Source organism: Solanum stenotomum, unplaced genomic scaffold (assembly GCF_019186545.1).
Source record: "Solanum stenotomum isolate F172 unplaced genomic scaffold, ASM1918654v1 scaffold23858, whole genome shotgun sequence".
NCBI lineage: Eukaryota > Viridiplantae > Streptophyta > Magnoliopsida > Solanales > Solanaceae > Solanum > Solanum stenotomum.
The window spans coordinates 13,395-29,507 of record NW_026027725.1 but is presented as its reverse complement, the minus strand read 5'-3'; the positions used below and the strand labels follow the sequence as shown (position 1 = coordinate 29,507).

The following is a 16,113-nucleotide window of genomic DNA, read 5'->3' as shown; positions in this document are numbered from 1 at the left end:
TTATTGTTTCAAATTTGTGGTAAATAATATAAATTTTTGATTAACTGAATATGCAAAGAATTGTGTTTTTCCAGTTTTCAATTTTTTGGTGTCATTGTTGCAGGACTACCAATGTACAGTTGAATATTATGTTACTCATTTTTTGGTTCATGAGGGCAAGGCAAGAATAGGTAGCAAGCGGGTGCAGACCCTGCGTATTGATACGATGGACAAAGGTTCTTCAAGATGGAGAGGGGCTGATATTCTGGTTTTTAACACTGCTCATTGGTGGAATCACCATAAGACTAAAGCAGGGTAAGCCTTTTGTTAACTAGATTATAGCCAGGCAGATTTACTGTTCTTTTTCTAGCCGGTATACATATACTATACACAGATTATACACGTATTATATATGGATTATACATATATTATACATCGGCCGGCTATTTTTAGTTTAAAAAGTTGGGTGGACGGCTATTTAGGTTAATTCTGCTACTTTGTTCTTCTTCGAGTTTAAGTTCTGCCAAAGACTAATGATATGAATATAATTTGTTCTTTAAGAAGTTCTTAGTGTAATGATCTATGTGAAGATCTATTTTAGAATATGGTACTTGGAAGTTACTAGCAGATTTTTACTGATGTTTAATTGGAGAAGCCTATATTGGCCTGAAATGAGCTTAAATCTTGTGACATGATTAATGAGGATTCATGTAGATAAAATCAAACTTGTTTGAGATTGAGGCAAATAATTGTTGTTTAATTGGAGTAGCCAACATTTCGATATGAAAATCTAGTGATGATATTGTGATAGCATATTGAAAGAACCTGGCAATACCCTGGTTAATGAGCTAGATGTTTTTTGGTGAATCAATCCTGTCAATTATTACTATGAAGATAGAAAACAAGTTAGTGGTATTCTTGCGTGTGATGGATGTTGCATTACCTTCTTCTAGTTACTCTAGCTTATATAATCGGTACTGTCACAACAGGAAGAATTACTACCAGGAGAGGAATCAAGTACATCCCCGTCTTGATGTTTCAACAGCTTTTGAAAAAGCCCTGACAACTTGGGCATCATGGATTGATAGACATGTCAATCCAAGCAAAACACAAGTTTTCTTCAGGAGTTCTGCTCCTTCTCATTTCAGGTATGCCTTAATATGCTTTAAACTCAATTGTTATAAGATTTGTGATGGATTGGCTTTTCATGGTTCATCACCCACTCCTTAAATTGGACAGTGGGGGGCAGTGGAACACTGGTGGGCACTGCAGAGAAGCTTCACAACCTATCCCTGAGACTTACAGAGGCGAATATCCAGAGAAGAATATAATAGTGGAGCAAATAATAGGCAAGATGAAGACTCCAGTTACTTTTTTGAACATAACTGGTTTGTCAGATTACAGGATTGATGGTCATCCTTCTATATATGGAAGAAAACCGGGTAGCTCTTCGCGCGTTCAAGATTGTAGCCATTGGTGTCTCCCTGGGGTTCCAGATACCTGGAATGAGATCTTGTATATGCATTTAGAAAGTAACAGAAGAATAAGTTTGCCTAACTGAAGCTTCATCCTCAAATTGTAATTCTTTCATTTGTTCAGCATGTTTGATAAGCTGTATATAGCTGTGAAGTTGAGGTTTGTCTTTTGTTCTCTCTTGTTGTGTATGTCTAGAGATGGCAAATGGACGTGTTAGTCAAGATTAACTTGGACGGATTAAAATAGGTTCAAATTAATACATCCAAAGTTGCAACAATATGAACATAAGTTCTTTCAAATTTTACATTTGGGTTCACCTTTGTTCCCAATATCAAAAAAGAGATTCAAGGCAAAACTGGTTCTAAATAGAGTAAAAGGAAACAGATCTATATAAACTGTATTATTATAAGACACCTTGTGTCCAACCAACACAAGTAATTTCTTTCACCTGTTCGGATGACTACATGTATACATGTTTCTGCTTATTCTTTACATAGCTGGATCCTCTCTCCTATTACTTCTTTAATGTCTTGTTATTATTAGCACACAATAATATAATAAAATATGAAGGACCCCACAACAAATAAATATCTTTATGACTATCACTGTATATAAGAGATGTAGTACAGCTTCCTCTGTTTCTCCCATCGTGTTAAGCACTCCACAATAAGATAGAAATGGTTAAGCATGCTGTCTCAATGAGATTATTGGTGTTTCTTTGGTCGACCTTGAGGCGCTGGTGAATCATCTGTCTTTGAGCCCTCAGGTTTCCTAGCCCATATTGGCGCTTGATCAGGACCATAACGATAATCATAGAAAAGCTCCTCACTAGCTTCAATACGTTCCTTTGCAAATATCCCAACTCGATGATCACCAGCAACCAGCATTACCTAAAGAAATGTCGAATCAGCAACAATCAAAAAGTTTATTGAACTCTAATACATAGGATTGTATGTACCTTAGCAAAGCAGTTTGGGTTTGATGAGTGATTGGCAAATTTCAGCTTGTCTCCTTTCCGATAGGCATCGAGGACATACTGCAATAAAGAGATGAGAGAAGGAGACGAAATGTTATCAAGGCTCATAAAATTCTCTAACAAGTTAGCTTAAGATGTTAAATTAATAGACCTTCTAGATCACAACTCAGTCATATTAGCAAAGAATGAAAAAAAAATATACGGTAACCTAAATACCAAAGAATTAGGATTGAATTGCCAAAAGGAGAACACCCCTAGTAAAAATAATGAAAGCTTCACTTGGAATGACTTGTCTAGCTTTTGATCCCCAGCCCAGGGTTCACTCAAAAGGAGGGATTAGTTCACTGCCTTATGTTATTAATTTGATCATTCCTTCGGTTGAAGAAATCAGGCATACAGGTAGAAGAATCCAAAAACTTGCATGACAAGTAAATCCGGAGGACATCACAAGCTAATAATTGGATATTTTGGAATTGGAAACTTTAATGCACCAAATTCACCACTGAAAACTCATAACAACTCCTCTGAACCAGACATTCTAGATTGTTGAAATAAGAGCATATACCTGCTAGGGTATACAAGGCAGGGTAGTTGGTCCTAAGGTACAGATTTTGCAATACAAGGGAGTATCAGAATATCTCAAATATAAGCAGTGCTCACCTGATCATTCAAGTCGAAAAGGAAAGACGAATTTGCACGATCATATATTTTCCCCCGCTTATCTGCTTCTCGATGAGAAATTAATTCACCCGTATATTCTCCCAGGTAATCATTTTTGTAAACAGGGTTCTAGACGCAAAAAGATTAAACAAATTAAATTAGTTTATTAATAAATTGTAGTACTAGCTTAAGGAGCAAGTGTGTCACACAGGAATACGGTTTACCTTCAGGAAGGCTCCCCATCCAGCAACATCAGATTTTGACAGCAGAATCTGTTATAGAAATGACGAAAGACAGATTGAAAAAGGAGAAAAGGGAAGATAGACAGTTTCATAACAGAAATAGTAATTGAAACCCCTAAAATGTCTGACCCTTTGTTGCTGCCTTAGGAGGAGCCTCATGTTACCACATTGACCTTCTCCTTGCCTAGGAGGCTCACCCAATGAACCATCACCACAGCTGAAAAGTGTGTGTCAATATTCCAAGCAGCAGTACATGGGTGAATTTAGAGGCTACAGTTTAGCAACATTTTACCTAACCCAACAATTGCGGCAGACATCAGGATCACATTCACGTCCAGCAGCAAAACATGGACATTGTCTGCTTCTGCATTGACTCTTTGCACAGTGGCATCCACGGAAACGATTTTTACAGCTTTTTGAGCAGCTGAAATGGAAGAAGAGATATTAGGAGATATGACAGGTTCCTGAAATAATATCGGAAAGTGAACAAATATATTCCCAGCTAGCCCTAAGCAAACCAAAAAAATTAGAGCAAACATCAAGTTAAACAACTTTTTTAACAACGAAAACAGTCAAGGACATCAAGCTGCAGTCTTCTTTCACATGAAAATGAATGCCATTGAGGACATAATTATTCTAGTTTATTAAGTCCTGTTCAACTATGCCGGAGTTCAATGTATGGTAAATGCAACAAAAAGTTGATGCACTGCACTACTCTCATCTGTGGTGAGCACAAATGATCCATTCATAGCATCAAACAGAGCAACCAACAAATCCAGGAGGGGAGGGGTGCAAGAGAACAAGCTTTATAGGAGGGCATGAAAGTAGTTAAAAGAAAAAAAAATAGAAGAGAAAAAGGTGGACTGGAGAGGCATCTAACTTGACAAATCAAAGACGAAATCCTTTATTGATAAATTCAAAAGCTCAACATACCCACAATACTTTTCACAGCAAGTACCATTCTGCAAACAAGGACAATGCTTTCCACACATCGGCTGGCATCCACATGGATTATATTGTATACATGATTGATTCTTTCCATCAGCCATTCTTCTCCAGATTGAGGGATGCCCAGAAGACTTAGAGGAATATTTCAGTTTGCGTGTTCTGCCTCTTCTACGAAGAAAACGCGATTTTGTCGGAATATCTAGCTCCTAAATAGACAAATACATCAATTAGTTGGATATAACACCATGAAGGAAATAACTCAAACTAATCTAGGAAAGTAGAATGCTAACAAAATAAAATCAGCTGTTTGAGCATTTTCAATTCCAGTAGCACCTTATATGGTAGTACGTATGTTCCACTTATAGCATGAGAAATTCAAGGGAAACAAATATTCTCATATATGCATCAATTTCCAAAGAAGAAGATCCGACTTTCTCAAATTTCTAAAATAAACTTGTGCATCATTCTGATGCTTCAAAAATGAACTAGAAGTAATTCTTGACAATATGATTCTTCCTTCTGCATGTAAAAATATCTTATTCTGGCTAGAGAAAACCATGGTTTTTTCTTTGAGAGCAAAAAGCTACCCATCCTTGTAAAATACAAAAAAAGAGGGTACACAGAATGTTAGAGGGTAGCATTGCCTGCTGCTCCAAATATTTATAACTGTCAAAATGGTCTCATGAATACCAAAAGATCCATGATGCCTTTTCTTTTTATTGCAAAGCTGATAGCTTGCAACAGTCTGTTCAGACTGCTTTGTCCAAGTTATAGACTGAAATTAGAAGTCTGTCCTCTAGTCAAGTACTTTAGCTCTACATATCTTCATGTGAAAAAAGATAAGTATACTTTTTGTATACTGCCCTAGATTATACTACAAAAATTAAAATAATAACCTTCATGAATTAACTTTTTAGATAATTTGTTGTAAAGTGAGATTAATGAGTGCCTGTATTATAATTTATCGCACTAAAATATTGATATGGACTTTGATGCAATGTGATGTTTGGTTTTGCAATTGGGCTAACCTTTTTCTTTTGAACTTTATCATTGGATTTAAGTCCATCATTTGGTAGGGAAAACTTTTACCATTTTAGGATTTGAAGAGAAGACTAACAATCCCATTAACAATATCCTTGTCCTTGGATTGAAAAATATCAGCATAAGGAGTTAGTCTTATGAGGACAAGGATAATGTTAATGGGATTGTTATAATATGGGGACACTGCTGGATTGAAAAATATCAGCACTAAAAGGGCAATGCTGTACAAACACCCAATGCATCAAGTATATGAGTAGGCATGCAGAGGAGCACAAACCATGTAATCCATGTCAGTTTTCCCATTATCCTCCGAAAATAAGCTTGAGGAGCCTCCACGTTGAGCCGCTGCTCTGTTATCCATGTAAGAGGATACCTCCATACAAGTTTTCAAGCCAGGAAGTAAGTTCCTAGCAATGAGGCAACTGCAATGAATGAGATATGCATTAGAGCTGATACATATTGACATAACAATCTGATTTGAGCATATCACTTGACCAAATATAGTTCAACAAGAATCTGTAACCAACACTTCATCAACTTCATGTATTATAGAAGTACGACCAAGTGGTGAGGTAGGGGTTTAGAATATGATCTGCATAAAAAGAAAGAGCAGATTTCTCATGAGGGACTAAATGAGCTAAAGTATGGTGTAGCATTTACCCATGTGCTCGTTTTGTCTCGTAACATGAAAAAAAGAACTCTCCTTAAATGCAAAAGGGTCCCTAGAAAGCCATAAAAAAGATGAATGTTCCCTACTTTCACTTCTATGATTGACTGATTGATTGATACTGAGGAAAGTTCAGTAACTAATCTTGGCATAGAAAGAAACAAAAACTTATATTAGCTAACATATGGTCTTTTATACAAAGGCATATCACAGGTAAAGTGTAACTACAACAACATGCCCAGTGCAATCCCACAAGTGGGCTCTAGGGAGGGTAAGATGTACACAGACCTTACCCCTACCTTTATGGGGAAGATAGACTGTTTCCGATAGACCATTGGCATGAAAGAAAATAAGAATTTGAAGCACTGGTGTGAGCTAGATAAATATCTGTGTCCCCACTCCTCTCTAGCCATGAAGCTGTAGCCCACATACTATCTGTGTCCCCACTCCTCCCCCAAGCCCCTTTGCCGCCAACTATACCCCAATCACGTAGGCTCTGGTGTGAGCTAGAAAAATATCCCTGAGTTCGATGCTGATTCATTTATCACAATAATACAAGTGAAAAGGACTCCGAAAAACATCTGATACTCCATCACCTTCATATTGCTTATTCCTTAAATGACATCAATAATACTTCTGTAAAAGATAATTTAACATAGCATAAGTTCCCAGAAAATGCAGTACAGCTAAAGCCATCTCCTGTTCATAGCCCACCGACCAATTCATACTTATCTAAACTTTCAACTATCTGCAGTTGCACATGGTTCCTCACAGGAATGTGTGCCCTTTTGAGTCCAAAGCTTAATCAGCACTATAATAGCTTCTCCCAAATATGGTGGCAGATGGTACAATAATATGTGTGCCTGTAGAACCATATGAAGTACCTCCATCGGAAATTATTACAAGCATCTAGAGAATGTGAAGAAAATGAGGATTGGCTATCTGGAATCCCCAGGAAAGGACTGCTTGAAATTGGCGGGAGACACAAAAAAGATAGCAGTATATCCATATGGAAATCCTTTAAATGAGTACAAAGAATGTGGACCTTTACAACAACAACAACATACCCAGCGAAATCCCACAAAGTGGGGTCAGCATGTGGAGCTTTGGATCTTAAAAATAATTTCACAGATGTCAGCTTGGAAACAATAATGTGTGTAGCTGGAAGAGAATGACAGACAGTTCCTATTTCTGAGTTTGACCTATCATTGCACGCGGAAACAGCGTCTAATGCGTCTTGCACAAATACAAGGTAAGGTTGCATATATCAGACATAATGTGGTCCGCCCTTCCCCAGACCTGTGCATAGTGGGAGCTTAGTCCACCGGGCTCCCTTTAGTCTGACACTCTGACTTATCATTGCATGTGGATGAAATAGATTGCATGGGTTGTAAAGTTTTAAGGATTTGTTACCACTGACCTGAGTACTTCCAAAAGTACCAAGTGACATGTGAAGACTCAGAGACTCCTTTTGTTTTTACCATCTAATCTCTCACTCTCTGTTCTGCTGTCAACAAGAAACAACTACAAACTACCTTACCAGATGATATCCACATGGAAAGAAAAAACCTAGTGTAACAATTTTTTGTTAAATCTCAAAGAAAGGTACAAGTTAAATTTGGAACAGTCATTTCAATCTTTTTCATTCACATGGACATGCATTTCTTACCACTGATGATATCAACCTATTTTAATGTAAAATAATTGTAATTCCATTATTGAGGAAGAACCAATATCAAATAAAAATCATACCTATTTCTCCCAAATATCTCTATCCCCTTTAAGTATAGTTCTTTCTCTAGGGGTTTCCATTCTGGTAGATTTTTGGAGCAGGATGCATGCTTCACAGTTTCCTTTATAGTGTCCTCTGCTTCATTTCTGACATTTTCCCCAGTCTTATGCAAAGAAGTACCATGATTATAGCCAGACTGATCTGGTGCTTGTGAATGTGATACATAATCATTGGTGATAATAGACATCCCATTGCTCTCAGATCCATCTTCTGCTGCCACACTAACAGCATTAGGGAGTGACAATTTCCTTCTCTTACCAGAAGAATCTTGTTGGTCATCCAAAACTAGATCTGACTTCTCTAAAGTTGTGTTTATAGACTCTGATGCTCCATGCTTCATTTTGCTATCAATGTGCTCGTCTATTGTGACAGGGAAACATGCACAAGTTGAACCAGCAACAGGTAACTCCAAATGTTATAGACAAGACAAGAAAAATCAGCAAAGCGATCTGTCATCAAAAGTGTGTGAATCATCGTCACCTGGATCTCTAGTTCTATTGATGTCCATAGTGCTACCTCCCGCTTCTGAAGTGTGTTTTTCTAGTCCTTCCACTGGATCTACAGTTGAATATTTAGTCTGGTTTGCTACACCTTTTACCTAAAACCTCAAAATGAATTTCTCCCACATAAAAAGCTGAAAGTGAGTGAAAAAAGAAGAAGGGACAAAAAGGGGAAGAGCAAGTTAGCAAATGAGAGCAATCAGTAGCAGTGGCAAGTGTTACCAAAAATGAACTGATTATGTAATATAAAGGAAAATTTTAAAATCAGAATGGAGGTTTTAAAGCCTAGAAAATAGATGTATATTTACGATCATCTACTCCACAGATGGTAAACTTGGCATTTGACGGTCAGATCCAAAACTAGCAAACCAGCTAATACCAAAGTTATATGTTAAAAGCAGAGCTGCCTAGATACTTACTGAAAAAGCTAAGCTGCTTAGTTAAAAAAGTTTGGGAACTAAAATACTACAAATATTCCGGACCAACTCAAAAACAAGGGTTATCTTAATATAAACCAAATCAATGATACACTGAGGGGAATTCCTAACTTAAAGAAGTATGATCTACTTGCTTGTGTATAAATGTCGAAAGAATACCTTAAGATAACACCGATCACCGCAAGGTTTTCTATCATCTTCAGAATCAGAAGAATAGGGCTGCTTTTCAATCTGCCAAATGAAAAAGACTTTCAGATTTTCATATACAAATTCGGTAGAATAAGCTGGGCTAATTATACTTACAGCATCAATAAGAATTTGTGAACAGCCATGGAGACGGCAGTCGAACACCTGTTTTAGTACAGGGAGCCAATTAATAACACATTAAACTTCTGTTTCAGTTAAAAAAAACACGTTTCAATCACATACCAGACAGCGGCGACAGAAAAGGTTATCAAAAGAATCTAAAGCAGCAGTAAGGCTTTTGTCCAGAAACATGCTCCCCCCAAATCCACTTTCCCTAGAATCTTTCAAGCTTTTGCCGTCTGTATCTTGATGTTTTTCCTCAAGCACATTACAGTGCTCCTAATAAACAAACAAACAAATACAAATCAGATAGTATACAAATTGATTTCACAGGTAGCAACTAACAAGACAACCATGAAAGATAGAGAAACATGAGTCAACATGTGAGCAAGCCCAAACACACATAAATGAGGTAACTAAAATATCTACTATCTATAAGTTCATTACCCAATTACATCACCAACTCAGTTTACCAGGATTTCAGAAGTGGTGCCTCCAACATACTGGGTCAAGATGTCAAGAACCTCTTCGTTAAGCCCAAACTCTTGTGAAGCCATCCTACAGAATCCCATAAAGTGAAAATAAGATGGCTCTGTGAGAAACAAAAAGAGAAGCAAACTGACAAGCACAACAAAAAAATATGTTTCCTGTCTGAAATCTGAAAGCTGCTACACCTTTCTGTCAGAAAACTACTAGAACGAAATGCTAGCACCTCCCTCCAGCTGGCTAAATATAGGTAGGATATTCTAGTTCACTGAAGGTGCGTGGAAGCTTACATTACATACAGAAAGCTACCTATTCTATCCAAGGGAAAGAAGTGTAACATCCCAGGCTACTGTGGCAGGAGACTGGGGATAGGACAATATAACTAATCATCTGTCAATCCAACAACTTACAACAATCAAATCAACACCCTTCATACCAAAAAGAGATGATTTTGGATGTATGAGAGTCAAAGCACCTACTTTTTGGTGTATATCTGAACATTGACCTTCTTTATGGTTTTAAAAATTACATATTTAGAGACTACGTAAAGTGATACAGATCACAATGTTCTATTAAAGTACTTACAAATTTCTATATGTTTTGATAGTATTTTTTTTTATAACCGTGGTGTCTGGACCAGCTTGCACGCATCTTGACCAATACCACGGGATACCTCCCACCAGCATTATGTACAAGTAACTGTCCACCAAGCCTAGGATAGATGGGAAGAAATCACCTAGTGTTTTTTTTGTCTCTGTTAAGATTTGAACTGAGACCTCATGGTTCTCAACCCACGTCATTGACCACTCACCCTTTGGGGCTAATAGTAATTATATACGGGATAAAGGGAGTATTTTTCTTTACCGGTGTGAGCTATGAGTGTCTGAGGAAAACCTATCATCATTTCACAAAACCAAAAATTAAGGAAATCTATGGACACAGAAAAAAATAAGAACAGAGCTGAAAGGCGAAATTGTGCTCTGCATCTGTATTATTCAGGAAACAACAGAATAAATCTTCTAATTCTAGTAAATGGAAATCTCAAATGTAAAGAAAATGGCAAGGATAAAATTGCAGAATTTCTTTACTGTAACACTTCGGAAAGTTCGAAATGTTTGAAGGCCATTAAGAAGTTCTACACATTTTAACTACCTTAATTTGTGTTTGAATGAGGGCTAATGATATGAAGCACATCACATGGACACGATGATAAGTATATGAGGTATATTGGAAGTGATTATGGGGTCTAGGAGAGCCCTGGGGCCAAACCAAATTGGAAACCACACTACCGACTAAAATTGCATAGAAATGCGCACAAAGCCTAACTTTAAACTAGCATAACTCCCAATCTATAAAGAATTATGGTGTGCACTATATATCAAATTAAAGTTTTTTTAGTACAGTTTCCAAAGGTTCAAGCCATTAGTTATCTGGATATTCATACAAGGAGATATGGCCATTTTACCAAAGACTGACAGTGCTGTCACGGGTCATGCGACACATAGCCACAGCAACAAACTTCCAGGTCTATATAAAAACCAGTTTCGGGACAGAATTGGTTTTTGAGAAAGGGGTTAGGGTTGTGAGCTCAAAAGTGGCAATTTGATGCTTGGGAGCTCTATTACAAACCAAGGTACGTTACTAATGATTTTTTGAGTTAATTATACTTGATATACATGGATTCTAACATCATTTAAACAAACAAATCTATAGATTTTATCAAATTGTTCAAGAACACCAAAAATCCCAAGCTTACGGTTTTTGAGGAAAAACTTGAAGGAGGTAAATACACTACCTAGAACTTGTTTATTTATTAAGGTCCAAAGTATTCGTTGCTAGTTGTGGTGGTTGAAAGAGTTGTAAATGGAAAACTCTAATTGTGTTGGAAGTTGGATAAATGGTGAGGAAGTTTGGATATGCTTTGGCCTTTGATGTATTTGAGATACCGTATTTGTAGATATCGACTTATTGATGATGTTTGGATAGTTTATCAAGTTGATTGTCATAGTATTATTTTGGAGCTTGAAGTTGAGGTAAGTTAAGATTTACTCTTCTTGAGGTGTTTTCTCTACATGTGTTCAAGATAATAATGTGTAATGTGAGGCAATACTTGTGGGGGCGAGCGAGTGTGGTTCTCTCCATGCTTTATAAATTGGGTTGCATATGGCATACCAATGATTCATAAACAATGTGTAGATATGAAAATTTAGAGTTGAAGCTAATTGTTGAAATGGTACTTGAAATGAAATTTCATAAGTTTATGAAGACTTGCACGATTCTAAAGGCACAAAAACAAATATTTCAATTGTGTCAAAAATCACATTAAAGTGCTTTTCGTTTAACTGATTTATATTCAATAATATTTATGCTTTTAACAACCAAATGATTTGAAATAACACTTGATGAATACTTTGCATCTTAAATCTTCGTTTGGTAAATGCTTTGATAATTTGAGGAAAGATTATATATTGTTTTTTGTTCAAATAGTTTGGATTGGCTATGAGCGCCATGATTTGATAAATGTACATATCTTTTAGGCTACTAAGTCATGAATCTATTTTAGAATATTTAAATTGTTTTGGGAGTTACTATTGTTCACCACGATTCGCTTCAGATAGATTCCGTTTGTTGTCACAAAATTACATGTGCCAGTGTAGGCATAGACTCTACCTAATGGTAAAGGGACAGGGTAAAGTGTCCCCATGGAAGGGTATAGTGTGCTATAATAGTATGGTTGAGTCGATTCGTACGGCACTACAATGAGACGACTTGAGCAAGTAGGGTATATGATACTAGCCACTAAGTTGATCACCTAGTTGACCTTGGATCTTGTGACGGTGTTGGTATAGTACTCCCGGTGAAATGTAACATTTCCATATATTTAGGCCTAACGAGCCGAAAGTGATTTCAATGAGTTAATTCAATTGAAATGAAAATTTATAATTTTATTTAATCATGCTTGAGAATAACTTGTTCATTTATTATTGAAAGTTTATAAGGTTTCTGAAATGGAGTTTACACTTGACTTTTAAGTTCAAATGTTGAAATTTCAATTTGATATCAATGTATTATGTTTTATATCAAGTGATACTTGCATTGATTTTCTAATGAAGTCTTGTCCCAGCTTTGACTGAGAGAGAGAGTCAATGATACTTATAGAGTCTGTGACAATGTACTCTCAGTCCTCTTTAGGCCCCCTTTATTTTTCATATTTCAAGATGAGGCGTGACAACTGACACGTGATGAGCCGACATGGCTAGGGTGACTCTCTTCCTAATGTATATGTTGAGGCACAACTTTTATTCCATGGTAGCTAGTGTGTCCCTTATTCTTTTCTTAAGACAGGACTTGTCCCAAGAGTTTAATTCTATTCCATTGTATAGAGGCTCCATAGAAAGTTGTGTTTGGTTGTAATAATGGGAGTTTACATGACATACATGGAAAGACATCCCTTTTATTTTGATTTCATTATTCTTGTGAAATGCTTCAGGTATGTTCTTTTGAAGTTGAAAATACTTCATGATTAATTTGAAAATGTATAAAAAAAAGAAGGTCAAATGGCTTTCATGCATATGGTCAGGATGCATCATATGGGTTTGGTTTGCTCAGGTAGGGTAGTGTGTCGTTAGCTGGTCACGTGGATTTGGGGCATGACATATACAAACCTTCCCTATGTAAGCACTAAGCATTAGTTGCGACATAGAGAAATAAATCTACATCAAATCCAACTCTTCGAAACAGTCTATGCCCAATCTTTCTCTTTGACACAGAAGCAAAAATCTGTTTAACAAATGAACAATAACATTTTATAAAGTTGTAATACATGCTATATTATCTGAACTCACCTAAGAATTTTGTCCTCTCCCTCAGAAAAATGGCGTTTCTCTTCCTCTGGTTCTGCTATGTCTTCCTCACTGTCACTACAGATTAGTGCCTCGCTACCCTGCTGGTCATAATATATCCGCCTTCTCCCAACCACTGATTGATCTTCAGCCATTCTTTGATTTCTGTGTTTTGTGAAGAAAAATTGAGAGCAAAGAGCAAATAAAATCCTCAATTTGAATAAGAAAGAAAGTATAATAATCATGGTAGCATCAATTATTGGCCTAATCGAAAACTCAGAAGTACATAATATAGAAGCTAAAGAAGAGTAACTGGAGAAGGCATGATGAACAAGATTAGCTTTAATGCATGATAATGGATGAATAATACTACTGAAAACTAATTTTCCCCCAATCTTCTCCAAGCTATTAAATTGTGGAACTGCCTTAAGACTTCAGAGTGGGACTTCAGCTGTTGATGGTAACTTATCACCAAAATAGATATTAAAAGGAAAATAAATCCACGACAAAGGTCAAATGTTCTATCTCAAGCTTGTCATGAAAGTGTTTTGTCCAAAACAAATACGGAAAATAAGAAAAAGATGCAAATTTTAGTGCTTCTAATTAAGCCTTATACTGGCGAAATATTTAGGTAGCTAACCAACGTAGCTAGCACAAATGCTATTTTTAGAATTTCTTTCCTTAAGTGTCCTCTTCTATGGACTTTTTCACAGTATTGTACTTGAGATAGCTATGAGTATCACATACTTGTCTAAAAAGATCCAAGTAGTATATGGTGGAATGTTCTGAATGAAGGGAAGTCTAGCAGTTATTGAAGATACGACTTCCTCTCCATTAGCATAGTCCCTGTCTCCTGAACCTTGAACAAGTCCACCAACTTTGCAGAGGGGACTTGATATTCTTAAAGAAAGCATTTTACCAGTCCCAGAGTTCTTCATAGTATCACTCCTTGATGTAGCCAACAAAAGAAGTTCAGAAACATGATTTTCTAGCTTCCTTTTGTTCTCTTCAAGTTTGTCCTACACAAAAATAACCATGTCAGATAATCCTTTGCCCTTTCTTTTAATTATGGTTTTTTTTTTGGAGGGAGGGGATTACAAAACCACTATTCATGTTGTGCCCATCAATTAAAAGAAACATTGTAAGCAATTATTCTAGCAAATTCATATGACATAGCACTCGCATTCTTCATTTCAAGTACAGTTTTTTTTGTTGATGTTTTGTTTCTCCAAGTACAGATATATCCTTTTATGATATATCTGTGTGTATATATGTCAGCAAATTGGCAGCCCGCACGTTTAATTGTACACTTTAAATTTTTAAACTTCCACTCAAAAGTCTTCCAATTGGAAACTCAGAAAATAGAAGTTACTCACGAATTACTTTGCTCACAGAACAAGAAATAGAAAAACAAAAATCTGTAAGAAAAGAATATTCATTTGAGATCAAAGTTTCCAATGAATGTTCTGCATTAACTACGGTATGGGTTGGCCGAACACCATTCAACATAGAAAGAGATAAGAGTATCAGAGAAATGCACAAGCCTATCTGTGTGCTTGCTATGATATCAGCAGAAATACAGTTTTAAGTGTTGAATATAAAATAGAGAAATGCAAAAGAACTAGTACCCTAACTGAAAGAACTCTGTCCGTTTGAATTTGCCTTTTCAGCTGATTGATTCTGTACGTTAGAGATGCCGAAGAATCCCCTTCATTTTCTCCATCGGACTTCTGTCAATTTAGAAAGATAAAGTTTTCACCCATGCTTAATTAATCAAAAAGAAACACAAACAAATACTCAGCTATAATTGAATTGGGAAAAAAGAAAAAAGAAAAAGCTTAGACCTCATTAAATTACCTAGTAAAGACTATATTATCTGATGACATTAAAACAACACATAAAGAGGGGAAAAGAACTCATAACCCATAATTTCATTCAACAAGGTAAGTTCAATAAATCATTAGCTAGATTGACAATTAAAGCTTAGTAAACACAATCCAGGAAATATGTAAATCACACTACTTTCCTAATTCTTACTATTTCCTTACCCTTTCCCCCTGTTTCCTCATCCATTGGAGCAAGGAAAATTACCAAGAACATAAAAAAAATACCCCACAAGAAAAGATGGATCAACAAGATGATCGGGACAAATGGGTGTGCAAGAAATAGTTTAATTTGATGATGTGATTAACTAAAAAAAACAATTCAAACACAGAATCAAGAAAGGTACTGACAGTGGGTGTGGGCGCAGATTCAGCAGAGATGGAGCTGGAGGAGATCATCAAGTCTTGTGTAGATAATTTTTCACAACAATAGGGAAGTGAAGGTATAGTTTTGATGAAGAATAAAGGAGGAGAGGAGAGTGGCGGAGTGATAGGAGACTTGCGTGGAGAGGGACTGATGATGTGACATGAAATCCGAATATGATATTACAAAAATATACTTCCACTATAAAAGAATTTCAGTTAAGAGTGAATATGTCAAAAACATATTTAAATTATTATTATGTTTGTCTCGTTTGGATAATGTTATATAAAATTATAAGATAAAATTAAAGTTTTATTTGGACATTCGTATATTTTTTAATAAACATAAAATCCGCATAAGTTGTAAAACTATTAAAATTGTCCCAATATTTATACCATCTTACCAAATAAGCAAAAATTTATAAAATCGCACGATATAGTATATTAAGGGTGTGTTTGGTAGGAAGGAAAATGTTTTCCAAAGAAAATGTTATCTTGGAAAACAAATGGATTTC

The 16,113-nt window shown here is 36.1% G+C and overlaps 2 protein-coding genes across 3 annotated transcripts; one reads left to right on the top strand and one right to left on the bottom strand.

Moving 5' to 3' along the window:
* Positions 1-6: 6 nt before the first annotated feature.
* On the top strand, positions 7-1,621 carry LOC125851299 (protein trichome birefringence-like 6). The gene is made up of 4 exons (XM_049531088.1): positions 7-19; positions 104-294; positions 969-1,127; positions 1,219-1,621. The coding sequence occupies exons 2-4, from the start codon at positions 206-208 to the stop codon at positions 1,538-1,540; spliced, it is 570 nt and encodes a 189-aa protein (XP_049387045.1). The 5' UTR covers positions 7-19; positions 104-205; the 3' UTR covers positions 1,541-1,621.
* Positions 1,622-2,028: 407 nt separating this feature from the next.
* Positions 2,029-15,769, bottom strand: LOC125851298 (histone-lysine N-methyltransferase EZA1). 2 transcript variants are annotated; one of them, XM_049531085.1, is made up of 18 exons: positions 15,587-15,769; positions 14,981-15,082; positions 14,100-14,371; positions 13,356-13,517; positions 9,498-9,582; positions 9,148-9,303; positions 9,022-9,069; positions 8,878-8,949; positions 8,262-8,379; positions 7,742-8,141; positions 5,600-5,744; positions 4,267-4,487; positions 3,626-3,757; positions 3,463-3,550; positions 3,316-3,363; positions 3,092-3,220; positions 2,414-2,491; positions 2,029-2,345 (listed from the first exon to the last, which is right to left on the bottom strand). In XM_049531085.1, exons 1-18 carry the CDS (start codon positions 15,632-15,634, stop codon positions 2,160-2,162), a joined length of 2,490 nt encoding a protein of 829 aa, XP_049387042.1. In that variant the 5' UTR covers positions 15,635-15,769; the 3' UTR covers positions 2,029-2,159. The 2 variants fall into 2 exon arrangements, with proteins under 2 accessions (XP_049387042.1, XP_049387043.1); XM_049531086.1 differs by having other exon boundaries at positions 14,981-15,079; positions 15,587-15,722.
* Between the last annotated feature and the right edge of the window lie 344 nt (positions 15,770-16,113).